Source organism: Ammospiza caudacuta, chromosome 8 (genome assembly GCF_027887145.1).
Source record: "Ammospiza caudacuta isolate bAmmCau1 chromosome 8, bAmmCau1.pri, whole genome shotgun sequence".
NCBI lineage: Eukaryota > Metazoa > Chordata > Aves > Passeriformes > Passerellidae > Ammospiza > Ammospiza caudacuta.
In genome coordinates, this window is record NC_080600.1 from 24,871,690 (window position 1) to 24,899,221 (window position 27,532).

General features: G+C 37.1%; 1 protein-coding gene across 1 annotated transcript in view; it reads right to left on the minus strand.

Annotated features, from left to right (window-relative positions):
* LOC131560778 (collagen alpha-1(XXVIII) chain-like) overlaps positions 1–26,781 on the minus strand; it is a 32,079-nt gene extending 5,298 nt beyond the window's left edge. The window contains exons 1-28 of the mRNA XM_058809729.1: positions 26,763–26,781; positions 25,914–26,467; positions 25,260–25,292; positions 22,665–22,724; positions 21,476–21,529; positions 21,354–21,398; positions 20,534–20,560; positions 20,211–20,255; positions 19,557–19,601; positions 18,865–18,918; positions 18,062–18,130; positions 17,306–17,374; positions 15,494–15,562; positions 13,232–13,300; positions 12,733–12,801; positions 12,578–12,646; positions 11,346–11,414; positions 10,070–10,141; positions 9,417–9,485; positions 8,695–8,766; positions 7,776–7,844; positions 7,283–7,351; positions 5,508–5,576; positions 4,396–4,464; positions 3,872–3,940; positions 2,411–2,479; positions 1,634–1,702; positions 791–871 (exon numbers count right to left, since the gene is read on the minus strand). Coding sequence (XP_058665712.1) covers positions 791–871; positions 1,634–1,702; positions 2,411–2,479; positions 3,872–3,940; positions 4,396–4,464; positions 5,508–5,576; positions 7,283–7,351; positions 7,776–7,844; positions 8,695–8,766; positions 9,417–9,485; positions 10,070–10,141; positions 11,346–11,414; positions 12,578–12,646; positions 12,733–12,801; positions 13,232–13,300; positions 15,494–15,562; positions 17,306–17,374; positions 18,062–18,130; positions 18,865–18,918; positions 19,557–19,601; positions 20,211–20,255; positions 20,534–20,560; positions 21,354–21,398; positions 21,476–21,529; positions 22,665–22,724; positions 25,260–25,292; positions 25,914–26,467; positions 26,763–26,781 — 2,196 coding nt within the window. The remainder of the gene's footprint in view (positions 1–790; positions 872–1,633; positions 1,703–2,410; positions 2,480–3,871; positions 3,941–4,395; positions 4,465–5,507; positions 5,577–7,282; positions 7,352–7,775; positions 7,845–8,694; positions 8,767–9,416; positions 9,486–10,069; positions 10,142–11,345; positions 11,415–12,577; positions 12,647–12,732; positions 12,802–13,231; positions 13,301–15,493; positions 15,563–17,305; positions 17,375–18,061; positions 18,131–18,864; positions 18,919–19,556; positions 19,602–20,210; positions 20,256–20,533; positions 20,561–21,353; positions 21,399–21,475; positions 21,530–22,664; positions 22,725–25,259; positions 25,293–25,913; positions 26,468–26,762) is intronic.
* Positions 26,782–27,532: the final 751 nt, after the last annotated feature.

Here is a 27,532-nt window from a genome sequence, read left to right on the forward strand (position 1 = left end):
ACTGGGTCACTGACTGTCAGTTGTCTCTCACTGCTGTCCTGGTTTTGGCCAGGATAGAGTTCACTTTCTTAGTCGCTGGTTAGTGCTGTTTTGGATTTACCATGGCAATCATGTTGATAACACTCTGTTGTTTTGGTTGTTGCTAAGTGGTGCTTACCCACAGTCAAGGACTTTTCAGTTTCCCATGCCCTGTCAGTGAGAAGCTGCACCAGGAGCTGGGGGAGCATGGGCCAGGCCAAAGGGATATTCCACAGCATGGAGGGCACTCCCAGCACAGAAACTGGGGGAGTCAGCTGGGAGGAGCCCATCACTGCTCGGGGGTGGGCTGGGCATCCATCACAGGGTGGGGAGCAGTCTTACTGGGCTTCACCTGGCTTTTTATGATTATGACTATGGTTATTATTATAGACTATTATTTTTATAGGTTCAGTTATTAGACTGGTTTATATCCATCCATGAGTCTTTGGCTTGTTAGGTGGGTTTTTTTTAACTTTTTTTTTCTAATTTTCCTCCCCATCACACCAGTGTCGGGAGGTAGATGATCGAGTGGCTGTGTAGTATTTAATTGCTGGTTGAGTTCATGACAACTGCCTTAAGGAAGAAACCACATCCATCTGGGAAGTGGGGTATTAATCAAGTAAGTGTCTTCTTTGTGCTTTTAAAGTTTTTAATAGTTTCAGTTTCTTGAAAGTTTCAGATTATATGTAATTAAAGGGAAAGAAGAACACACAACCCAACTTTGTTTCTGAGTGGTTTACAAAAACATCTGCGATAAACCTGAGTTACTCACAGGTTCTCCAGATAAACCAGGGTCACCCACATCACCTTTTTCTCCTTTTTTCCCCTTGTCACCTGTAGCTCCTCGATCTCCCTTTAAAACCATGGTGGTAAGCAGAAAGAAATTGTAAGTCAGCTTTTGTTACACTTTTCAAATTTCTCTGTCATAGCCTTTGTTGAATGCACATTAAGGTTGTGACATAAGTTAGACATCTTTGTTAGAGATCATTTAAATAAATTGGTACTTTGTGAATTTCATTAATAACTTGTAGTATTGGCTAAGCATTTTTATGGGAAAAAATACACGAAGTGGTTTGAACAATGAAGCATCTCAAGCAACTACATGCAGACTGAGAGGTTTTATGGGCTATTGCATGATGGAAATTAGTATCTGTGCCTTAGAAAAATAAGATAACACTGAAGAAATTAATAAAGGGAATATCACTCTGAGAAACTTTTTGGCCCAGAAAAGGTGTTTGGCATAGCAAACAGATGCATCTTGGTTTGATTTTTAGTAGACTTAGTAGCCTTTCTGAGCCATTGTGATCACATTTAAAAACTGATTCCAGCCCATCATTCTCTTTTTCTTAACATTGATTTAGTTAGAAAATTTTGCATAGCAGATAGGTGAAAGGAAGTGATATTAAACCTAATACTTATTTTAATAATAAAATAATAATATAGCTTCTAATAACAATATAACTTCTAACAAAAATATAATCTTCTGGTGTCTGGGGCTCCTTTTACACAGAATTCACATGCCTTCAATGAGAACTGACTGTAAAAGATCATTTGGAGTGTGTTGGCTTCCATCTAGGGCATTATCTCACTATTATCTCTGATTTAGACATCATACCTTCTCTCCCAGAAGCCCATCTCCAGGGGGGCCTCGTGGTCCTGGCATTCCTTGAATGCCTTGTTCCCCCTAATGACAAAACAGGTAGTGATATTAACCCTTTGTAATCATTCATCACACAGTAATTTAAAATGTTCAAAGAGAAAGTTTTTTAAACTGCATTTTAACTGGGATCTTGAGGCACTTGAGACAATGTAGTAGCTAACTTATATTTCTCAAATACTTCTTCAGTATAAAGATAGACAATATTGAAAACACATATGATCATTATTGGATTTAATTTTAATTTTATTGCAATTTTATTTTTTCCCCTCTTTCCATCCCATTTTATACCTTCTCATTTTGCCTTTATTTCTATCTTTTGAGTCTGTCTCATCTGACTGATGCTTTGGGTAAAAGTGCATATCACAAGGCAAAATTAATAGTACTCACATTCAGGATGGAGGCTTTTTCTCTACTCAATAGAGTGGTAGTACACATAACTAATTCAGACTGTTTCTGTGGGCATGAGAGTTGAGGAAGAGGGAGTGGAATTTTTAATTTTGTAAAGGTATCTTTAACTGATAAAAGTTCATCCTTCTTTCCTCAGCACACACATGCTTGGGCTAGTTTGCAGCAGTAGACAGAACGTACTTTGCAGGTGCTCACATTATCCTTCTCATTTTCTAGCCTGAGGCTATCTTCACATGAGAAACAATGTGAAATCTCCTTAACGCCGTGATGGTCAGATTGACCACTCAGCACAGGTTAAATATTGAAGACTCTGAGTCTTTTTACCTTAGTTCCTTGAATGCCTTCACCAGGAGGTCCCAGAGAGCCAGGTGGCCCTGGGCGTCCTATGCTTCCCTAGAGGATGTTCATAATAAAATACACAAGAAATTGTTATACCACTGTGTAATTTCTTGTCCTTCCTCTACCCTCAAACATGTCTTTTATAAGTAGTGGGAATCAGGCTGGTTTGTTCTAGCTGAGAAATACTCTTTTTGGCCTTTGTCAGATTTTAAAAATCCAGTTTATACTTTGAAGGAGTCACTTGGCTTAATACTTAGTGAACATGAATCACCTTGCTGATACAGATTTATGCTGCATTGAAGGATGGATTTTATTGGTGCCACATTGGGGACTCAATTAAAATTTAAGAGAAGATTATTATTGTTTTTTTATCTTTTACCACCATTACACAGCAAGACCTATACATATACATACTAATGTGGCATTGCAAAGAAACACTTGTTGCTAATTTATAAGCTTGTTTTCAACAGAACTCTAGGAAAAATGTTCCCATTCCGTGTTACTCACAGGATGCAATCAAAACCCACACAGTAAATATTAATTTTATGTCTGTACTGCTATTCTAGTAACCCTGCATGAAATCCTCAGTTTCCTCATTTGTGAGGATCCCATGGACATGCTGTCTCTTGGTACTAGTGCTGCCTGAGAAGGTGCTTTGCTTCACCACTGCTTTTCTCTGGACACTGCCTTCCTGCCAATGGCAACTGGATCTCAGGGACCAGTAAGTCACAGTGTGCAGGTAACTCCTTATTATGTTGCATAATCTTTGCATTTGACATTGTTGAGTTCCTTTAAATTTACATTCAAACAATTTCTTTTGTATTCAATAGACTTCTAAAACAGCTGTAGAAACATGAGAGTTTCCAGTTTGGGAGGTGAAATTTGCTTTTTATACAGTGCTTTTTATAGTTACAGGTTTTTTTAGGCCTTTGTCATGGTTACAAAATAATTACAAATACAATCCTTTTTGCAGGGATCAATCCTCATGCTGGCTATTAGATGATTATTTGATTTATACAATAAAAAAGAGGAGTTAATTCCAAAAGAACTCAACAGTAGTGCCTATAGCTGTAACAGTACTATAGGCAACACATAGTAAGTACTTGCCTGGCCCTTAATTCTGACCAATGCTAGGTCTGAAGAAATTTTTGCCACTCTGTTGCAGCTAATGTCTGCAGGACCTAAATGTTTTGTCATTGATCTTTCACTGCTTGGTTATCACCTTATTATTTATCAAATGCAGCCACAAGGAGGCTATGGCTTATGGCTAGTCACCAGAAATATTTTTTATTTTCTACAAAATAAAGATTATTTGTAGGATTAGTTGTTTCCAGTGAAGACAGAAAACATGCAGATGTCTATACATAATCACACATTTGTATAGTATACTTCCCCCCCCATTTTAGAAATTAGACAAAGAGAGACATAGTTGTTTAAATCTCTTACTTTTGGTCCTGGCAAGCCTTTTCCTGGGGGACCAGTGGGGCCAGCTGGTCCTCTACTACCAGGATCACCCTGAAAGCCAATACTTTAAGAAATAAGTAGTGAATACCAAAGTTTAATGTATCTCTAGAACTCCAAGCATCTGTTACACCCAAATGGGACAAAGGGAAGAGAACTATTGAACTGTGCAAGTCCAAACAATGCTAACCCAGGGATATTGCTGGCAGGGCAAGGAAGGTATTGGGGATAAACAGTGGCTGGTGGTCTAAATGTATTCAAGTCAATTATGCACAGTTACACAGGAATTACAATTCCCATATTATAAAATGAACTCCAGATTCTCCAAACAAAAAAACCCACAAAAACTCAACAAACCTAAACCAAAAAAGATCTACCTTTTATATACTGAGAAGAAAGTTAAAGCTGGATTAAATAGGAATTCTGACTATGACCTATAGGTAGGACTTGTATCTCTATGAAGTAGAGTATACACAAGCATTTGCTTTTCTAGAACTTGAAGCCTGTACCTTAGGTCCTGGTAGTCCAACTCCATCTGGGCCTTGCTCACCGGGAATCCCAGGGAGGCCTGGCAAGCCCTGAAATTGTATGCACAGACAAAATATAAATTTAATTTACAGCTACATTGACTACATCCATTTGTTAATATTTTCATGGTAGTGTTTAAACTATATTGTCTCTTAATGGGATCACTGTGATCTACAACTGGTTAAACTTTACTCTGATATGCCAGAAGTAGTGTCAGTAGCATTTACATGTGTGTTGCATGTCATGCAGGGGCTTGAATGTGTTTAAAGGTAGAGGGGTCTAATATGGAGAGGCAGTTGCAGAAGTAGTTCTTCATTGGGTTGCACAAAAATAGCAGAAAGTATTATAAATCAATTTCCTTGTTGATATTTGTTAATTTTGGTTCCTCAGTGTGGTCAATACAAGCACTTTTGCTGTTGTGCTTAGCATAGGCAAATGCAAGTATGTGTGCTCCAAACTCCCTGCCTGTAGCCAGCAACCTTTCGGAGCCTTCCTCACTGCACAGGCAGGTAACTGCCATGGCTGGTGGAGCACACTGAGAGCAGACTGGATGTGTGAGCTCAGCATTGCACACATGTGCGGGGAAGGGAGAAGAAGGAGCCTTTTCTCTTTGCATCTCTTTGAAGGGATTGGTTATATCTACCAATAAAGGCCTCTGTAACCATTAATTCTGGCTCTTTGCACACCAGTTGCTTTTTCAGTGGTTCTGGGATGTCTATGGACCCAGCTGCTTAGCTAGATTGTATTTTCCTGTTTGGGAATAAATTTTGGACAGTTGGGCAGAAGACAGGACCCTGCAGGAAGATTTTGAGGGAACAGATTGAAACATCAGTGATACTTTGGCAAGAAGAACCCACCTGGAATATGTTACAGGGTGTATCAAGAGAAAAGGACAGAGATGATCTTGTGCTATTTCAGAGAGAGATTTCATTTTATTCTGTGTTGAAGTGCATTTCCACCATTGAGGAGTTTTAGGCTTTTTAGGCTTTTAGACCAGCAAATCTTTCCTAGCATGTCAGACATGTAGGATACTCCCTTAGGTGTAGCACTTATTTCTTCCCAATTCACAGAAAAGAAAAATCTATAAACTTACAGGTGGGCCGGGATAACCATCTCCTTTTTGCCCAAAGGGCCCAGGGGGTCCTGGAAGGCCTTGGTCACCCTGATGAAGGCAGGAGAAACACCTGAGTGAATGCCAAGACAATTGCTAGCAGGAAATTATCCATGAAAGTCAAACTCACTTGGCAAATACACTATAATTTGATTTTATCTGTCTATCGGCTAATGTATTTTACTATGTGAATTATTATATTTTAGGTTTATTTAATCCTGGACTAAACCAGTGACATTTAATAGTGCTCATGATCTACACTCCTGAGTCACTAATTTTAATATTTTTCAAGACCTCTGTCTGTTGTCATTTGTGGCCTACTTATAAGAAGAAATTACTTTAGTGGTATTTCTCATATATTTATCATAATTTGTTCTAGAATTCTAATTTCCTGTAATGCTGTGGAACCTCATTAGACCTTTTGAGTATAACAGGATCTTCCTATGGGAAATGTACAACTAAACTCCTTTCATGGATCCAGACAGCTGGAGTATCTCAGGAACAGATTTACCAAGAAAACTCAGAGGACCTTAACCCTCCCGGCCACCCTGGGGGGTGCAGTGAGTTGCTCAGTTGCTATAGAATGGATGGTCAAGATTGCATTTGTTCCTGTAGCTACCCAAAATATGGGCATTTAAAACAGTGGCAAAAAAAGACCCATGCAAAAATAACTTTAAAAAATTAGGCTGTAAAAAGCTTTACCCTCTATGGCTTTACTCTGTATGCTTGTGTATCTAAGAACTAAACAAAAGCAGAACCACTAATGCTGACAAAGACAGCAAGAAGTGAAGAATGTAGTCACAGAAACATGCAGTATTGCCCAATTGAAAGAGCTTTGTGGGGCTCAAGGTTGAGGGAGAGAGACTTGCCACTCTGAGCAAAGGATGTGCTTGCAGTTGATTATTTCCTGTTAGATCCCCAGAAATGGGACAACATGAAGTTCTCTGAATTGACTGTTCTATACCAAAAAATTATGTGATTCCATCAGCATATTCTCCTCCTGATGAAAATTAATGTAAAAATCTTGAAAACCACTTACTGATCAAAAAGAGATAGAGATTGTCACATGTTTCTCATGCTTCAGTTACTCTGTTCAGTTCACTCAAAGAAAAAGGGATTAGGGATGTATTCAAAAGTACTGTCAATCTCACTAAGAAAAAAAGGTGGTGGAGGGGCAGGCAAGATCCAGTATATTTGGAGAAACACAGGTTTTTATGTCCTGAGTTTGTTGGTCTCCAGACAAAATCTTTGCTGGAATGAAGAGTGGCTTATGAAAGTTGAATCTAGGTAGTGAGGCAGTGGTACACAGAAGCCATTAGAGATTAGCTACATATTCATGTTCTTCTTACACTAGAACCCTGTGTTGTGAATGTTATGAAGTTAACCCTGAAGTTATGAATGAAGCAAAGGAGCCTGGCTGAGAAAAATCAGCTGCTTGCTAATTAACATGTAGGCTCTTGTAAGCAGGGTTAATGGGGTGTTCTCTCTGAATTCACACCAGTTAGAAACAGTCATTCCTCTCCTGTTCTCTGCCATCTGAAAGATTACAGTTACAGACTCTGGAGGATTGACCATCCATGGTTATCCAGCTCTGCAAATCCTTCTACTCTGCCAGAGTTGTAGGGCACGCACATTAACTGTGGGACATTTCAGTGGAACACTGTGGCCATCCTAGGAGGTTTGTTGCTGCTTCACTGAAATCCTCCTGCCTTATTTTACAGTTGTATCAAAAATCAGTTTAACAATTTAGGAGCTACCTTTGCCCCAGGAAGCCCAAAACCTGGTTCTCCAATTGGTCCAGCAAGACCAGGTAACCCAATGTCACCCTGCAATGAAGAAAATAAATCCTCTGCTTACATATCTTATTAAACACCACAGGCTGTGGGTTTCTTTTGTACAAATTCATATATAATGAACATAACAGCTCATTTTATTTATTGCTATTGCAAACATTAAAAACACCAAAAGCATAAATTAAAATGAAAGAGTAAATAGAAAAAATACAAAGAATAAACAAATGTGCTTTGATATCCAAAGCTACTCAAAATAAAGAAATGAACAAAGGTAGGTCACACTTCAAGCTGCCATACACTTAATACCAGGGCACAGTGGTAGCTAGACTGGATGCAATCCAGAGGAAGTCTTAGTTGACCTCATAAGGCTGGAATTGTTGACACAAATATTGACATAGCCTACTTCAGTTTTTCACCCTGGGTTTCTAAGCACTAGGAGATGGAATGTGGATGGTACCTTTGGTCCAGGCACAGATCTACCAGGAGGGCCTGGCATTCCAAGACGTCCTGGTGCACCAGGCTCTCCCTGCAGTGAAGGTAGGAGAGAAAAAACAGTGGATTTTTCTGAAAGTGAGCATGAAAATCACACAGAGAAAACATTTATGCAACAATTTACATTTAATTCCATTAAAATTTGATTAGAATTTCTAATAAGTATTCTATGCAGAGATCAATCTAATATTTGGATAACTACCATATTCTGTTTTCTCCATGGAAATGAGATTCTTCTCACTCACTAAATAAACGTTTTTAGAAGTCCCTTTCTTAGTGTATTCAAGGCTTGGTCCACCACATACAGTGCTCAAGACTCCCTGCCCAGCTGGGTAGGTATACTGAAAACATTTATACATTTCTGTTAGAGTAGATTTTTTTAAATGTATCTTTCAGTTTACTTTTTTGCCTCCTTTTCATTTTTGGGGAAATACTCTTGTGTGTATAAATAGCAAAAGAATAAGGAACTGGAGGATAAACCTGGAGTAGCTTTCATTAAGTACTGAGTATTTTAACAGAAACTCCAAGTTCATAAAAGAATGTCAGCCATGAGTCAGTGTAAGGGAAAATAAAGTCCTGTCATGTATTTATATGCCATACACCATACTATCTTCTCAAATATTTCAGTATAAAAATAAAAGTATATAGCTTTACATTTTCCAAGCCAACAGGGAAGCAATATGGTAAATGCAAAGGGTTTTAAAAAACACTGCCAGTTGTTGGTAGGGATCATGGGGATTCTTGCTAAGAGAAGCCTTTGCTGAACTTTTTTGAAATTATTTTTTTATAAAGTGAGTTCATTCTAGAGCAGTTGTTTCTGAGATCTGGAACAATGTACAGCTTTGGGAGAGTATTTTACACATATAACACAGTAATAAACTCACTTTAGCTCCAACAGGTCCAGGCATTCCTGTTGGTCCTGTTAATCCACGTGCTCCTCTCTGTCCTTGATCTCCCTACAGAAATGGAAAAGACATGTCACACATGTCAAATAATTTAAGAATGTATTAACTGAAATCAATTGTAAATGTCAGTAAAGATAGAAAACATCTATTTGTAGGTGGTGCACATGAGCTGTTCCTATTGCCTTCGCTGGCAAGTCAGTTAATTCTGCTCAGGAATTGTCTCCAAAAGTGTTGGATTTTTACAATTAAAAAGGCATAGATTTCATCTGAAATTAAATCAGTTTACCACAGAATTTACCACTGTGAAGAAAATAAAAGCCAAAAGGAATCTTAAAGGTTGAATAATTGCAGCCGAAAAGCAAGTTAAGTAATTACATTAAAAAGATAATAAGAAAAATAATCAAAACAGGAAAATATAATCCAGCTGCTAGTACTTGGTTCTTTTTTTAATTTGAAGGCAAATAGGGCAAATTAATTGATTGATAAAGAAAAACTAAGAATATTGTAAATTTCTCAAGATAAAATTGGCTGTTCAAGCAGATTACTGGGCTATAATAATTACAACAAAAAATGAAACAACTATGAGTCCAGAATAATATTTTTTTGTTACTTATATTGGACAAAAAAAAAGAGAAGTCTTTGCCAAACCTATTCCTGGAACATTCCAATTTTGAGTGACACCTTTAGTAAGAAATCCTCACCTTTTCCCCCTGTATTCCAATCCCTGGAGCACCTTCAGGACCTCTAGGACCAGGCAACCCTGGTTCACCCTTGAATAGAAAAATCAAAGGAGTGTCTCAGAGCACTGCATGGACATGGTGCAAGACAAACTTGGCATTCCCTTGAATAAGTTCATGAAGACCATAGACCTTTCAGAGTCAGTGACAAAACTCCCACTGCTGTCAGGTGTGTCCAGGGGGTCATTCCCATATTCAGAAGCGAGCACTGTACAACTCCATGTGGAATGTGAGAAGTAGCACATTTCCTGAGAGACAGCTGAACCCTGAGTATATAACCCTAAATTCTGAATCTATTAAAAAACACAGTCAGAAGGCCAGTAAAGCTTGCCCATAGCCATTTTAGTGGTTTCCCTCCTGAGCTGCAGGGCATTTAATGAATTCCACAAAGCACACAAGAGTAAACAAGATAAGGCAATGCCCCACCCCAAAACATTAGAAAAAGTGAAGTTTTTCCTAAAAAAGTATATTCAAAAGAGATTTTTTTTTCTGAAAAAAAAGTGGTACTTTTTTCCCCTTGTCCGTGATCACTCTCTCTTCTAGGTTTGGGTGTCAGCACAGGGAGAATAGCAATGCTTGGGGTGAAGCAGAGGGACTGCAGCGAGAGATGAACCAACCTTTTGTCCAGGGGCTCCATCTTCTCCTGGAAGACCAGGCAGACCTGCCAGTCCTGAAGGCCCTGGATCACCCTGACATCAGTAAAAAGTAAGTTCTTCTATTAAATGCAGGCTCAGTACTCTTCCTTCTCTGAATTAGGGAAATCTATTTAATTTTTTTAAACTTTAAATATATTTGTAGAAAACATTTATGCATATGAAGTCTTGTCTTTTTTTATGAAGACAGTTCTCATTACTTGGTACTATCCTACTGTCTGATTGTTTTGAAGTGTGCATTTTATCTATGCAATTAAAATTATTAGCTGTTAATGATTCACCTTATTCTTAAAAAATAATGCAATCATTTCATTAAGTGGCAGCATTTGAAGGAAATATCAGATATAACTGATTATGACACAATGATTGACAATTGACATCTTGCTGATGAATATCAATGCAAATCAATTAATATCATTGGAATTATCATGGCCCTAATTATGTAAGATTCAGGAGCCTGACTTGGTTTTAGATGAATTTGTGGTGAAATGGGTTCTATCAGTTTTATTGTCTTTTGTGAAATTAAAGAGAGAAATGGAATAATTTTCTTTTCCAGCCACTGTCAGAAATCCCTAACAAACAAGAGCAAAACCAGGATAGCCTTGTGCCTTTCCACTGTCACAAAAGTACTTTTTCATTGATTCCCCTATTCTGTGTTAATCTGGCTGTTAATGCCATAGGGACTGGGTACTGTTTGGGCACTTCAGCACTAAGACAATCTGGTTACAGCTTCCTCTCCTCTTAGCAACTCAGCTGTTCTTTCTGTCCACCAGCACAGCTTGTGTCTTTTATGAAGGTGTGAGGATGTAGCTGCTCTGTTTCCACCATATTCTGTGTGGAAAGGGAAGGAGCAGCCCAATAACCACTGTTCTGGGCTTTTTTTCACCTCTCTGCTACAGTGTAGCTTACACTTGGGGCTGTGAGTTCTGGCAGCTGTTCAATATTCTGGATGGTTTTCTGCACAGAGCTGTAGGTGAGCTGTGTGCAATGATGACTTGAGTGTGAGCCAGGCAGGTCGAAGTTTCCAGTCACCACAAATCTTACTATTTTTTACAGAACAGGGGTATTTAAAATGCTGCCATATCTGGAGGTCATTGAAACTCTCTGTTAAAAATTCAAAATACTAAGAATCTAAAAGTTATTTCTAAGCCTGTTTTTATGTGGCTTCAGAAAGCATACTCAGGAAATTTATAATCCAAATGAATAAATAGATTAAATAATTCCTCTGTTAACTATGTACCTTAGAACCAGGTTCTCCGATACCTCTTTCTCCTGGCACTCCAGTCTCTCCTGGCAAGCCTTGTTCACCCTTAAACAGATATTAATTTTTAACAGCATTATTATGAAAAATATAAAAGCATATGGTTCATTGTGTAAATTTTAGGAAAGATTAGTGTAATCTTGTCTGTAGTAAGAAGTGTTAAACCCTTGGTCACAAAGATTGGCAATTTGCCTCATGTTTTGAGCTGTCACCAAGGAGCTGTTAGTGGAAATTATTAATGCTGTAAATCTACACTTGTATGTCCCTGGGAATCCTTCCTGCCAAAGAGCTGGTATTTCAGGAGCATATATGACATCCAAAGACAAATGTTTTTTTTCTTTTTAGTAGTGGTAATCATATCCCTGCACAGTCACTTAAAGTGTAAGAGGTGATACTTGATTCTGCAAAGTAGTTTACTTGTCACAGACACTTGACCCACTTACACCTCTAGTTCCTTTATACCATGCTTTAATAGCCTTAAGTCATTCAGAAATTTGTCACATCTTTCAGGAAATTACTTTAAATCTCCATTCCAAACACCTCTAGGGTGATGTCTTTCATTAACAGTTCTGTATTTTGTGAATCAGTTAAGGCTAAGTTATTCTGAGAGATTTTCTTCTGAAAAAGTAGTCTTCCTTGCACCATGGACCATTTTTAACATCTAGATACGTAGATACAAATTCAGGTGAGACAATAGGTAGGAGAAGTTGCAAGGAAGGCAGTCAATCTCTAATGTATCTATGTATGTATTTTTCTGGAATGGAAACAGTACAGTGAGAATAAAAGATGATATGGAAATTGGGATGGTCCTCTCTTTTAAGGGCAGCTAGTTTTTGTAACAGGTTTACTGCACCTCCACGTGCCATGAAGAAACCACAAGCTCAGGGCAGAAACCCTCTCAGTGGAAGTGTATCAGGCAAAGTGCAGCTCACTGTCTGGTATATGGCACCTGAAAGCTTCTGTGTGAGTCAGGCAAAAACCTAAATAAGTAGCCATGGCATTAGTTTACCAAGGCTTTTCAGTGAAGTAGGATCTGCTGTGTGGTTTATAATATCAATAAAAACAATATTTTCCTGCATCTATGTCAATACTTAGATTGGTTTTCAGCAATCCAGTTTAATGTAAATATTTACAGAGATAGACCATTTCTTGATCATGAAACATAATGATAAAAACAGCACAGTAGCTTTTACTTCAGAAAATTCCCTGACCTTTGGTCCAGGTATCCCCTGTCCTGGTAGCCCTCTAGAGCCAGGTGGTCCTTTTGGGCCCTCCACTCCCTGGGAAGAGTAGTTAAGTAATTATTAAAAAATAAAATAGTCTCTGTTACTATACACTGAAGTGTGGGGTGAGGGGAAAATTGTACCTTTTCTCCTTGAATTCCAATTCCAGGTAATCCAACTGATCCTGGTAAACCAGGGGGGCCACACTCACCCTGGCAAACAAAGTACAGTAGCTGAGTTGTGCAAACATACAGAAACAATCTGGGACAACTCTCATGCTAGTCAGTACATGCTGGCTTCTCCTGAAGTCAGTAAAGCTGGGGATCTGACCTTTTATCTCTCACACATGCATTTATTCCCCACTGGTTCAGTTGCAAACAACCTAGTCTCTTTTTCCCTTTTTAAACCTTAACTTTCACACAGAATCAGATGCTTTTCTAACATCTTCTATTTTGATATGAGGAGATATTAAAATGGGTGGGGAGAATTTATTGGGCATAAATCTCTACTAAATACCACATTATCCAGTGTCTTTTGTGGGTTCCTTGCCTCATTGTACCTTCTGCAGTGAGTATCTACCCTGTATTCCCTGTATAGGATTTCTTTGCACTCCATTAATCCCCTGGTGTATTTATTGCTCACCTTGTCACCTTTTATGCTGATGCCTGGAAGTCCACGAGGGCCTTTTGGTCCATCAAAGCCACGATCTCCCTACATGAAAAAATAATAAGTTGTTAACTGTGGAGACACACAGCTGTTCTCTCTGAAGTAACTAGAGACAGTATTTTCTCTCTCATAATGAAAACAAAAATGAAAAGAACCAGAAAGCTGCTCCTGGATCTGTGTTCCAGGATACCAAAGAGATTATCTTTTCAAAAGAGTTTGCCCTGCAATTTGAAATTGCTGAATTGCTGATGAAAGAGCTGAACAAGCTTCTTTTTTATCTTTCTGCCCACCTCAATTACTTAAGGTTCTGTTCTGCTTCCTCTCAAATCAATGGCAAAGCCACAGCTGATTTAAAGGCCTGCAGGGATGAGTATTGAGACTAACTAAAAACTGAATTCTGCTTATTTTTTTTCATGGGTTAATCTCATTAAAGTGTGGGTTGATCTCATTGAAGTGGGGTAATTAGGCTCTGGCTCCCAATAAGCATTTGCCAGGATGAAGACAGGTAGACTGTATTGTTATAGAAGTTTATTTGTAAATGTCATTGTCTTTCTAAATGTTCGTTTACAAAATAGTGGTCTTGGGGAAAGTGCCAGTTACTAAAAAAGCTACAAATATTGTGCTTTTCTGTACTTCTCTTAATAAAACATGTACAGGCAGATGTCAGCTTGTTTAAATAGCAAAAAAATCACCCAAGACAATAAAATTACACCCCAGACAGATCTTTTCTATCCTTAGTAACCAATTCCATAATTTTAACTTTGACAGAAATTCCTTATGAGGATTTGTATTTAAAATAACATTCTTTACTCCTGATGCTTTAGAACATCTGCCTTCATTATCCTTTTTGCTAAACTGTGAGCTTGTAGTAAAAAGACTTGAAGAAAACAACTGCAAATTTGCTTAGATTAACAAATCACCAGTTTAAAATGTGTTTAAAACCAAAGAACTGACATGCTTGGCAGCCATAGATTGGATTAGAGATACATATGGACTCTGTGCTTGGCTCCAGGTCAGACTTGGCAATAAAAAGTAGTACATTTTTTATAGAATGAAGAGTTCCAATAATGCTGACAGAATGTCTCTGATTATTTTATTCTGCCTATCCATCTCAACTGCTTAGTAGTTTTGGTTAGATTATGCATTCATCTGTGCTTGTTCCCACTGTGCCCTGTTGCTGTGTTTTAGTTACTAGTTGTAGTTTTTCTTCCCACATGAATTGGTATTTCAGTGGCAATTCAGTGATTTTGAAATGCATTTTCTTCAAATTGTATTTTTGTTAGTTTTCATTCATGAGATCTGCTAAGCAGATACAAGCCATCAACAAAGAGGTTAAATAATTTCTATAATTCATCATCATAAAATACACACTGGATGTTTGAAGATATTATGTTGCTAGCAGCAGTTAAATTTCAACCTGGCTGACAACAAGTATTGTGCTAAGCAGAAATCCTAAGATTTTTAGTAAAGGGCTACTCTCAGAGAAAATTTAGTTGGGCTCTGCATCTGTGAAACCATTTATTATTGTTTTCTCAAGCAGAATTGGTGCTTGCATAAAAATGAGAAAATTGTTTAGTTGCTCATTTAGTTCATGTACAATCTGTGTCACTTTGTTATTTGTAACCAAAGGCCAAAGCAACAACTCAGCCTAGGAACTGGTTTTCAGTGGGCAGCAAAGGAATCTTCCAGTAAGTCCATCCATGTAGTACAACTACCACTCTCATTACTGCCACTGGATCTGCACATTAGTAACAGCACCTTTCTTTTCCAACAAACTGAATTCAGTCTTCTGCTAAAATGAATACACAATGTCTGAGGTATGTAAGAAGCTTAGAAGCTGTCTTTATAGTGACAGTAAAGATCTCTATATAAGGATTAAGAAAAAAACCCAACAACAAAATGCTAAATTTTCATCTAGGAACCTTTTAATGGTATTTTATTTAGAGTCAAATGCTTTAGGCTGTTTTAAAATTATGGAATTCATTCCAGGCTTAGATCCCACAAATCAAGCATCAGGTAAATTAAATACTGGCTTTACAGGCCCCAAAGGCTAGCTATGCCTACAAGTCATGTTTGAACCAAGTGAATTCCATCAAAATATACTGGATTGTTTGATGGAAAATCTTAATATTAATTTACAAGATACTTTCTCAGATTCCTGTGCCTTCTATGGACTTGTTTTGGCATGCGCTCATTTAATGGTGCTGCTCTGGTCTTAAAACCCTTTGACTGTTTTACCTTTGCTCCTGGAAGCCCTTCTCCTGGTGAGCCTCTTTCTCCTTGAACACCTTGTGGTCCTTGAGGCCCCTGTTAACAGAAGTTTAAAATGACCTGGGATATGAATTAATCACTCAGATGAACAGCAGTGTATTCTATGTCACTGTCTGTTATAAGCAGGTCTTCAGACCTTGGTGTAGTTACAATCTGTTACAGTTCATGCAGTGACACAGCATTCCCAGTAAGTGATAGGCATTCTGGCCTGCAGCAGTAACAATACCCTTCAGGTTACTAAGGAATCACAGGTTATATAGATGAAATTTCTAATCCTTACATTTTGGAAATCTTCACGCCCTAAATTTCCATTTTACAAATTCTTGCTAATACTTATTAATGTATCAGTATAATCATGAGAGACAGAAGCAGATTAAAGCCCATGCAGAGTAATGCTGAAAGAAAGAAAGCTGTAGAAAGATTTGACTGTACTTGGCAAAGAGAGAAATAGCATGCCCTTCCCTTTTTGAAAAAAGATCTGATAGAAGCACAAGGGGCAAATGACAAAAAAAATGCATGTCCAACACCTGTGCATATTAAGCCTGCTTCACTGTGTTTTCTTGCATCTGTTTTTAAAAGATTTTTATTCAGATTTATTGCTTGGGGTTACACATACATCACAGAATGCTGATAAATTTGTCTCTGCGTAGCCTAAATATGCTTCTCCTTCTGCACAGAGCTTTAGAGTCATTCCTGAGGTATAGATATTTGGACTCAATTAAGCCATTAAAATGAATTTCTTTTGAAGCAAAGAAACTTTAAAATAAATAAAAGAAGCATATTTAGAATATTTTTTTAAAAAATCAGAATCTCTTGTTATAGCAGTATTTTTTTGCCTAGGAAAGATTAACATCACAGGCACCTCTTCCCCCACAGAGTGGGTCTTGGCTCTGTGGTGTTACTGAAAGGACTGGAAGTGTTACTGCCCTGCTTGGACTGATTGCCACCACCAGCCTTATTTGTAATGCTCTTCTTCTTGGGCTCTCCAGTAGTGTATTTTCAAGCAGGTTTGAAATCAGTCAGTTCACCTACCAAATGATGAGTCTCTTTTTCACAGGAGCACCTTTTATGAAATGTTTATTCCAAATTTTGCCTTGTCAATGGGGAAAAGGTACTTGTGTAAAAACGGAACAAAATTTCCCTTGTGGTTGCACTAGAAAACTTTCATCCAGGTGAAGAGAAATGAATTTAAGTCTGCTGTATTGTAAATAGCTCAGTAAAAGGTTCTGCCTGCTATTTAGAAAAAAAGGACCATAAAATTGACTCACTGGTTTTCTGAATTACCACCAAGAGATGGATTTTACAATGGCCAGGAAGAGGAAGGGAAGGAAGAGACTTCAGAGCCAAACCTACTGTAAATTCTGAAAGTCTCCTCCTCAAAGCCTCAAAGCCATGCTGATGTTAATGTTCTAGTGATACTGAAAAGCAGTCAAATTCAAAGTTATCACATAGGGACTGGACACTATTAAATCTATCAGGAAACAGATTTATTTATATATTTGTGTGGTTTTGCATCAGATGTTATATTTTCATAACCGTTTTAGAGATATGATAATTAGAAAAGTTAAGAAATTGGAAACATTTCCAGTTTATTGAGGGAAACAACAGTCAGACAACATAATGTGTATAAGAGTGAGAAATGGTAGAAGAAAGAAAAGAGATGGTACAGCTTAGCACACATTTTCTTGTGTGCTAAATCTTCCCCATGTTTATGGGGAAGCATTGAGAAATTTGCTTTCTGTCCTGCTTTCCTCTTACCAAATTAAAAAACAGACATACCATAAATCCTGGTTCACCAACTCCAGGTGGGCCAACAGGGCCTGGTCTTCCTGTCAAACCAATGTTACCCTTCAAAGAAAGATGTACTTTGAATGTGCCTGATTTAGGAATTTTTATGTGTGCAGCATATAACAACTCATCAGGCATTCTGTGCTGGAAATATTGGATGTAGGAGAATACAGGAACAGCAGAGAAAACCTGAGTGTCCTCAGAGTCATACACCACACGAGGCCCAGCAGGCTTTGAACTGGGGCAGTGTCACAGCTTTAGGGGAGAAGTCAGTTCTGCATTTGACAGAAGAAAATGTTGAGTCTAAAAACTCTAAAAGATTCATTATTCCCTTCAGGCACCCAGCCATGTATCACTTACTGTCCTTCCCCAAGAAGTCAGTATTCTATCTTCTATCATGCAGTTTCTGTTCTTTTTATGCCAGTCATCTAAACCAACAAGCCTGTTTTGCACAGATTAATTTCTGTTTAAGACTATGAATTTGTTTTTACCTAATCATTCTCTTCTTGGTAGTTTATGTCAAGCATAACGACTACTGTAAAAAAATCCTTTAAAGTATATACTTAAAATGTACTTTTTGTTTGCAACTGTTTGTGAACAGTTTTGATAACATACAAAATACCTTTCCAGTACCACAAAACCACATTTATGGTCTTGAAGTTTCTTGTGAATCAGCAAGTCTATTAGCTCAGCTGTCTTGATCCTTATCCTACAACACATGCTATACAGAATATGAGATTTTTGTACCTTTGGGCCTGGCAGTCCTACTCCAGTTTCTCCAGGCAAGCCAGGTGGCCCAGGGAGACCTCTTTCACCCTTTCAAAGAATGAAAACAACTTTGCTTATAAATCAGTTTAACTCACATTGTAGATTAATTTTTAGTGCATCCTGAATTTCAGCCCATTGGAATTGTCTTCCACAGTATTTTATCTGTTCATCCTTTCAGAGCTTCAAAATTCCCTTGTAATAATTCATCTTGTACAAAGATGAGACTAAACAAAAGGAAAAATGTTTCATAAAATGTAAGTCTTGACACTCAGCTGTTCTGTGTATCGCTGTTGGCCAGTTGGTGTTAAGAAGATATCAAGAGAGATAACAAATAATGTCCCTTATATGCTTATTTTCAAGCTTTTCTTCAGGACAATATTCCTTTTGAACTACAGAATTATTCTTGAGAATGTTCAGTCTCAAAAAAAAGCTTGATTTGAGATGCCAAACAGAATTCCTGTTTGGCACTTCAGGAAAAAGTTTTAAATTGAAAACTGAAGAAGTTCAATGCTAAGTAGTATTCTCTGACTCTAGCATATTTTAAGTGTTGATTAATAAAGATGGGAGTGTGATTTGGACCTGAATTCAATACAAAGAGCGAAGTAATAAATACCTTTCTTAAGAACCTTGTAGAATACAAAAAGTACACAATTTGCTATCTGTGCCAAGTTAAACTGCATCCACTACAAGAAGGGTATAGAATATAAGGATAAAATCATAATTGTTGTGAGGCTATATTGATACCTTTTAACATTAATTAAGAGAAATAGAGCAGTTCTTGCCTTTGATCCTTGCAGACCTTCAGGCCCTTGATCTCCAGATTGTCCTGGCAGACCCTGTTAAAACAGGAGTGGTTTCAATGAGATTTTTCAAGCTTTCATAAAAAATGACAACTTGAAAAGAATTTATTATTTGCTGAAGTCTGCATGAAAAGAAGAGTTTTAAACACAGCAGAACTGAAGCTTTGTTTTGTGATGCATGTACATTTTTAGTTACTCAATCCAGTGGGAGCTGGTTCTGGTATTTGGGGAGAGAAATTGGCTCTCCCTTTTTTTTTGATACAATTAAAGGTAATGTACAGTCAAGATGTACTGAAATATCTATGATGGGCTAAGCTTCTTGGCCGTTAGTATGAGAGAACTGGGATGACAAGAGACTAAATATTCTTCATGTACTTCTTGAGGAAATTAAATAGTTAAGACACTGAAAGAGAAATGAGTGTTTTTGGTTTTTATGGAAATGTATTTGCTGTGGTCTTTGAGACTGAATGAATTATAAGGATGATTTATTTGTCTAGATTGCTTCTCCAAATTCTTATTAATTTTGCTATATAAGAAGATAGATTTTGGGTACCTTGAAGTCAGTAACTCAAAGATTCCATGTCAGTAGGGGTATGAGATTATTTCAGATCATTGAATCCAGGGAACCAGGTATTGTTGTTTACATAGTTCCTTTTTTTTTTTTTTTCTTTTACCTGTATCCCTCTTACTCCTCTGGGGCCTACTGGACCTTCAGGGCCCTGAAAGATAAGTGAAAAAATGATATATTTCTGTATTTTTAGATTTTGTCACAACCACTTTAAGGTAACTTTTTACTAAGGTATCTTGTTTGGATATCTTTACATTAAAGTCAAAACTAAATGTAAGAGAAGCTCAGCAGCCACAAAACATTAAATAATTTTTTTTAATTGACTGGTAATCAAAATACAGCATGACCAGTAATTCAGGATTAAACTCTATTTGCTCTATTTGAAATATTTAAAACAATTATGCACTAAATCTTAAAGATTGGAATAAGATACCTTGTTTTCATTGTTATGTCTCATTACCTTTGCTTACTATTTCAAGCCTTCTGCCTCTGATAAAGTAGAGATTTACCACTGTTTTAAAAAGGCTCAGCCTTGGGCCCTAAGAGGAATCATATGAAAATGTAGAAAGAGCTCAGAAAGTTAGTAAAAATGGTGTCCTTGCTCACTACGTATTTCAAACCTGTCAGATGTCAATTTCCCTCAGCCCTAGAACTAATATATGGCTTAAATCTGTCATCATGGTTGATATTCAGGGAATTCTAATTTTTTTGGTGGTTTAACTGTATTTCTTGGAAACATAACAACTTTGTGGCTACTTACTCTTTCTCCTTTTATTCCTGGGATTCCACATTCACCTCTTTCACCCTGGAAAGGAATAGGAATAAATACTTATGAGTTTCATTGGCATATCATCCTTATTCTCCAGGTGCTTTAGTTGAAAACCTAAATGTTATTACATTCAGGACATAATATAGCAATTGTGCTGCAAGTTCACTGAGGAACAGTTACATCTTCTATTACAGCTTGTGGAGCAGCTGCTAAAATGATGTTATTGTTCCTTACTAGTATTTAAATGAAATACAGCACTATATATAATAAATAACCACAAAGATGGAGGCATCAATTCTGACTAAAAGACATACCTTCTCTCCTTTATATCCAGATTTCCCCTGGGAAAACAAAAAAGCAAAGCAGGTTGTGATGGTACATAACCCAAAAGTAGGAACATGAGTATTGGCTTCCTTAATATTCTAGTCTCTTCAGAAAAATAGCATTTCAAATAGAAAAGATGACTCTGATTAATATGGCAATATGATTCGAAGTACTGTGCCTTTTAGTTATGGTAGATGCTGTTGTATGGGTAAATAAATTGTATGAATGTATCATTTTGGACTGGGATTCTGGCCATGTAAAAGCAGATCAAGTAGAGTTGATATTTCCATCTTAGTGAAAAACATGCAAAAATAAGAAAACAAGAAAAAGACACTAATTAAAGAGGATGTACTGAATAAATAAGAAAGCATAAAGTAGAGGGATTAATATATAAATGCATTCAGAATTATGCACTAAGAGACTTGTCCTGCACTTACTTCCTATATGTATTTAATTCAAATTTTTTACTGCTGTTATACACGGGGTCCTTTATTAGTCAAATTTAAATACAGTCAGAATAATGCAGGCAGAGTATAAATTTCTGTAATGTTCTTATATTATCACGTCAGAGCATTTCAATGTTTTGGAGGCACTATGCATTATTGGAGAGTATTTTCTAGATTACACATATATGAAAGAATGATTCCTTTTCATTAAGCAATGGGAATGTTTTCAGTTCTTCTTATGTTAATTAATTAGATGGTAAACCAGCATTGGAATTTGCTCTTATAACAATAAAAAAAAAGTGGTATTTTGCCTTAAAGGAACACTGCTCACTGGAGAAGAAGGGGGAAAAAAGTATTTTTTTACCTCTATTCCGTCTCGTCCTGGGATTCCATTAAGACCTGGGTCCCCCTATGAATAATTCAACATCAAGATCAGTGAAATAAGGACAAAACAGATCTTTCTCCTAAATGTCAAAAACCAATCACCTTTGCTCCTTTCAGGCCTGGAGCTCCATCGTCCCCAGTGCGACCCTTTTTACCCTGAAACAAACAAAATACAATTCTTATGATATATGTTAGTAAACATAATTTTGTTTTACAATATATATGCTGTTTTTATCAAACTTAAGATATTTGCCTTCTATAGATTTATTTCTCAAAATCTCTGAATTTTAATATCATTGAAATTTAATATCTGGGAACAGCAGGACCAACTCAATAGGCAGTCATGTTTCTCTTTTGACTTTGTTATAAACAAAACTAGTTTGTTCACTTCTTCTCTGAAGAAAAGAGGTGATCAGCTGTTTTTATAACTACCCAGCTTGCTAAGTGGATGTTTTTGTTTTCTTCTCAACCCTTTGGGGTGTATGCTTCTGTGTAAGCAATACCTGCACTTTCCAAGTAAAGACAGCAGATATTAACCCAAACAAAACTACTGTTTGCACACAGTAGAGGGTACATTTTATGTTAAAGTGCATTGTACTGCACTGCATAAACCCAGGTGTCTTTCTGTTCGTGTATGTGTAGGATATTCAGGTCAAAAGGATGAGGATGGGCCAATCTAGGGTTCTCTTTCAAACTCTGAGACAGTCCCTTCACCTTGAGCAAGGGCTGAAAGGTACTATAGTGCTCTTAGTTCAATGTCAGGGATATAATAGCAGATCATTTGGTTGTTTTTGAAATGCAAGCCCTGCAGTTTAGATCACCAAGCCTTGTATGAAGTAACCCCCTAGAATATTCTGAAAGAAGTCCAGTCCACTTTATTCTTGTCTCAGTTGTTCCTGATGCTTCAGTATTTTGCTCTCTCTCTTGTTTTCAAAGAGCTTTTTGGATATTAATGTTTGATTTGAGGCTAGTTAGATCCAACTGGTCTTGTGTGATTTCAACAGGAAAGTATTCTTTTCAGCCTTTCATACTGCTGTGGCTCACAGGAGAGCCTCACCACACATCATTGTTCCTCCTCCTGTCTGTCCCCACACCGAGGGAGTGTCTCATGGCAGTCTCAGGACTCTGTGCACTTCCTGCTCCTGGGGCATCTTCATGGAGGAGTGTGTATTGACCCTTGAACTTCTAAGGTCTCAGGATTTGGGTTCAAACAATTTCTTTTAAAATTTTTAACAGTGAATAACATTTTAACTTATACTGTAGATCAGTTATTTGAGTGACAGCTACTTACAGCAGGACCAGGAAGGCCTCTTTCCCCCTTCTCACAGTTACATGTGTCAACCTGGGGACACTTTGGATGAAAATAGTACAAATCAGCACATTTTAATGGAAGACATAGAAAACACACAGACATTTGCATTAAGTTACTGTATGGCTAGTTTAAATTTTACACCTGGAATGACCAGAAATTGTATTTACCTGTTTTACAGAAATCTTTTAACTATCGGTATACTACTCATCCAGAATGTGACCTCCTATACTCCATCCAAAATTGTGTATCATTCCTACTCCTAAAATTTCAATCATCTTGATAATGGCTTTACCTCCAAACTCTTCTTAAGGTCAGTTTATGGGTGTGCTGTGTCTGTTTTGTTTTCATTACTAGGCATGGTAGAGATAGCCAAGAAGATGAAGTAAAAAAGCATCTTACATCTCTTTACTTAATCCCATTGTAAGCAGGATAGTTTATAGTTTAGCTCTAGCTAGATCTATAAACAAAATATGAATGGATATATACTTTTAGTTAATGCAATTCATTATAATACTTGATAATCCTTCTTTCTCTTCTGTCATCTCTGCCATCAGGTGTCGCAGTGAAACCTCATTATGGTATGTATTTATGGGATTTTCAAGATCTTTTTGAATCTTTAAGATCATGACAGAGTTATCACAGATACTGGAGTAATTTTTGAAGGAAGGATAAGGAATGTAATTTTAATTTTTTGTTTAGTTATTTATTAAACTTCTGCTCATCTTGAAGATGTCTAGAAGTGAAGGGTTCAAAAATAATTCTTATCTGAATATCCAAATTAGTCACAATATGTTTTCCAAGGCTAACATTGACTGTCTTACTACTTCTATATAGATAGAGAAAAATCAACATGTCAGTGGAAATTAGTCAAAAATGAAGTCTTTCAAAGTTTTGTGAACACTCATACTATTTAGCAGTTTGCTTGACCTCCTTGGGAGAACATTTTTTGTGTGAAAACTGTGCCTTAAATATCCTTAACATCTTTCAAAGGAAAACTAACTTTATTCCCCACAAAATGCCAGCCAGACCTATCAATGCCTGCAGTCAGGGTGACACAGCATGGACAAACTGGAAGAAGGCGTGGTGGAGCTTTGACATCTTACCCTTTTCAAACCCTCTCACCCAGGAAGAGGGTTAAGGGTTAGAGCTGCCCTGTCTTCAGCTCTGCATCATGTTTTATTTTTCACTGGGTTTGTCAGAGGACATGTCAAGATGTATGTCAAAATTCTTGCTAGCCTGAATACTCACACATTGTTTCTTTTTCTTTGAAAATACTTTAGGTTAGCAAGTTATATTTGTAGTTAGGAAATTAATAAATTATTAATTACGAAATATAATAGTAAATTACCTTAGGATAGCAAATTAAAGCTCTGTCCTGCAAATTCAAAAACATGTTTAACTTGAAGACAATTCCATTAGACTCAGCATTTAACCAGCTTCCTGAGCTATCAGTTTTCCTGAATCATATTTCCATATAATTGTAAATATATATATTAAGCAGTAAGTCTACACAGGAAAAGAAAAACCAAAAAATTAAAAGATTTACCTCCTCCTCAGACAGGTCTTTCTGTAAAGACAGATATTGAAAACAACATTAGAAACTTAAAGTCTTAATCCAACTCTACAGAAAAGACACTGCAAGATGTGACAATAAATAGGTTCACCAACTAGCTAATTAAATTATACAATTAATATATTGACTAACAATTAAATTTTAATTTCTAAGAAACATTCTAGCAATCTCTCCACTCAAAAAATAAGCTAAATATTTTCAATTGTTTTTATAGATTGTTGACTGAAATCATTGACTCTCCATATTCAGCCATAATTTTCTAAAATTACAATAGTAAACAGGTTAGCTAAATATATGGGAACAATGCATCCACAAACTGCATTGTTTACAAACTGCTGAATAGAAGCAGCTCTTTAGTAGGAGTGAAGGATGAATGTTCTACACTTGGAAAATCAGAACCTCTTGTATTCATACTGTTAAGCACACACAAAATGAGAACAGAAAGTACACCCTAGAAAAGATTGGCTTTGCTGATGATCACATAAAGTTATCATCAGCAATTTAGCTGTTATTTTTGAGAAGATCTGTAGAGCTGAGACACCCACATGCAATGAAATCCTCCCATTTTCCACAACTACTGCAGTCTCTTGAGAGGACATAAATGTGTTGATCAGCAGCAATGCAATACAGATTTCTACAATTCTCATGCATGCAGGTATAGTTATGACAAAGCCATTATTTAAACCAAACAGCAGCCATGCTATTGAAAGAAGGCACCTGAGGATGACTGCCTGTTTAGAAGAGGTAAAATAAAGAGATGTTTTGTCCTTTGAGAGGTGCTTACTATGACACAGGAAAAAGGGACAGTAGCAGAGAAGATGGGAAGTGCACTCTTCAGGGAACCAATGCAAATGAAGTGAAGGCCAGGGAGACAGGAAAGCCAACACAGGTGCAATTTCAAGGCTTGTGTGGGATCACTTTGGAATCAATTTCATTGCAGAAGTCTCCTGATTGTTATTCATAATTCTAGTTTAAATCTCTGTGCATGCTCAGATAAGGACTCCATCCACCGCTTGTGTCACCAGGGTTATAGGCTAGAATATGGCTATATTCTCTATACTTGGCAGGGAATATTTTTTATATATAAAGTTTAAATGGAGAAGAAAAACATCCAAACAAAACTTCAAGCTCAATTTATATATTTCCTCTTGATTATGTGGTAGATTTTCCATGGAAATTTAAAGATGTCTATCACGAAGTTCAAATTTTGTCTAAATTGAGCTATCTCCATGGTCTGCAAATTTATTTTCACTTCTACAAGAGCTGCATCTTTTTCTGATACAAAAGGCAGCTTCACTTTCCTACTTGCTACAGACTAAAGCACTAGGATGTAAAAAAAAAGTTTTTTTTAAGACAAGAGATTTGAAATATCTTTCTTAGGAGGAAAAACAAAGATAAAAATAATGTTTAAATCTAATTCAGTTTGCAGTGTCAAATCTTTTGAATGAGAAGATCTGAATGGTGGGAAGAGAAAGGAAACCTTTATTTTGGCACAGTGATCTCATTAATAATTGGGCTACTTTCAAATGTAAAATGTGCAAGTTTCTTCAATGGTATATTGAAGAAATGTATTTTCAAAATATTGGATATAAGATCTACATATGTTCCTAACACTATTTCAAATTCTTTCTCATACATACCATTTCTTTGAGAACCTTCTCCACAGTTCCTTTCTCCTGGAGGTTGAAAACGAACCGGGATGCTGGGACACTGGCCAGGAGCCGGAGCTTGGCAGCATTGCTGACCTCCTCAGCCACTCTGGTCATTCCCATTGTGAAAAATACAATTCCTTGGTGTTTAGCATCAGCTGCAGCTGCAAAAATGTCTGGGTTTCTTGGATGATCCACTCCATCAGTGAAAAGCACGGCTACTTTGACACTACCCACAGTCCCTTCAGACATGTAGAGCTGAGTAAGATTCGTTATAGCATAAGTTGTGTAGGTGCCATGGCCTATGTGGGTGATGGGAGCAATGTGGGATTTGAATGCTTCAGGACCTTTCCAGTCATGGAAAGTTTGCTCTATGAAAACAGTGCTGCTGTACTGAAGTAGGGCCATCCTCCAGCGCAGGGTACGTCCAGAACTAAGCTGCAGACTTTTCATTCTGTCTACTGTTTGCAGTACAAATCTTTTCTGTTGTTCATGATTGTAGTCCTTGGCACTTTTGGAGCTGTCCAGTAAAAAGGCAATTTCCAGAATGCAATCTTCATCTAGAATAAATAGGTATGTAGGTGAGTGGAGTGACTTCATACTAAATCTCATTCTACCCTTACGTGTATTTTAGGATTGAAGAATGGCATTGTGGAAACTTTTGATGACATCTGTGGTCACAAGTGTGAGCCCCTCATGAAGATAGAGCTGACAGAGGCTGAGGGATTTGCTCCAAAACAGATGTCCCAAGGAATAAAAACCTGAAGGTATGTTGATATAGTATGAAATGAGAAATGTTGTAGTGGTTTTTAAATTTCATTCTGTCATCTTGCCTGGTATTTCACTGTACCCTACCAACATAGCTGGAGGTCATGTATACGAAAATGACGCTTAGTGAACAAGACACTGGAATGTGATTTGACAGAGCTGGATTTTGACTGAGTGAATGTTAGTACTGTCCCTAGTACTAACACTCACATCCAGTGACAAAAATTTCTAAAAGCAGGATCTGTAGAGTATTAATTTTCTAAACTACTGATGACATCAATTCTATGAAAATAGTTATGTGGGCTATTATTCTTATGACAGTAAGAGGCTCTCAGCCACATCATAACAAAATACAGATGCTGTCTCCTTTTCTGAAATACACAAAAAGGGAGGGAAAAGATGGGAGTGAAAAGATGTGAGTAAAAAGATACAAGTGCAAAGGTTAGGCAGGTGCAAATGTAGAATGAGGCAAACCTGACTGATTATAAGCATCTAGAAGGCAAATTAACCATATAGTCCAGAATTCAAATAAATCAGGATGTTTAAAATCACACCTGTTTTAAAATTACAATATTCACCTTGTTCACTTGAGCTGGGATATTTTTCTACAATATTTGACAGAATGTGTTTAGGTTTTGATCTTCTCAATCCATATACCTTCTCTTCCCTGAGATTTTCTGCTAAAAACTCATGATGTTCAAGTATCCACAAAAGCCACCAGAATCTGAGGAACATCATTGGTTTGTTTCCTAAACAACACAAATACAGAAGCACAGCAGTACAAGGATGATAAAACATGATTCAACAATTTTGCTTCAACAGGTTGCTTAGCAGTCTTGTATTTTAAACTATCATCC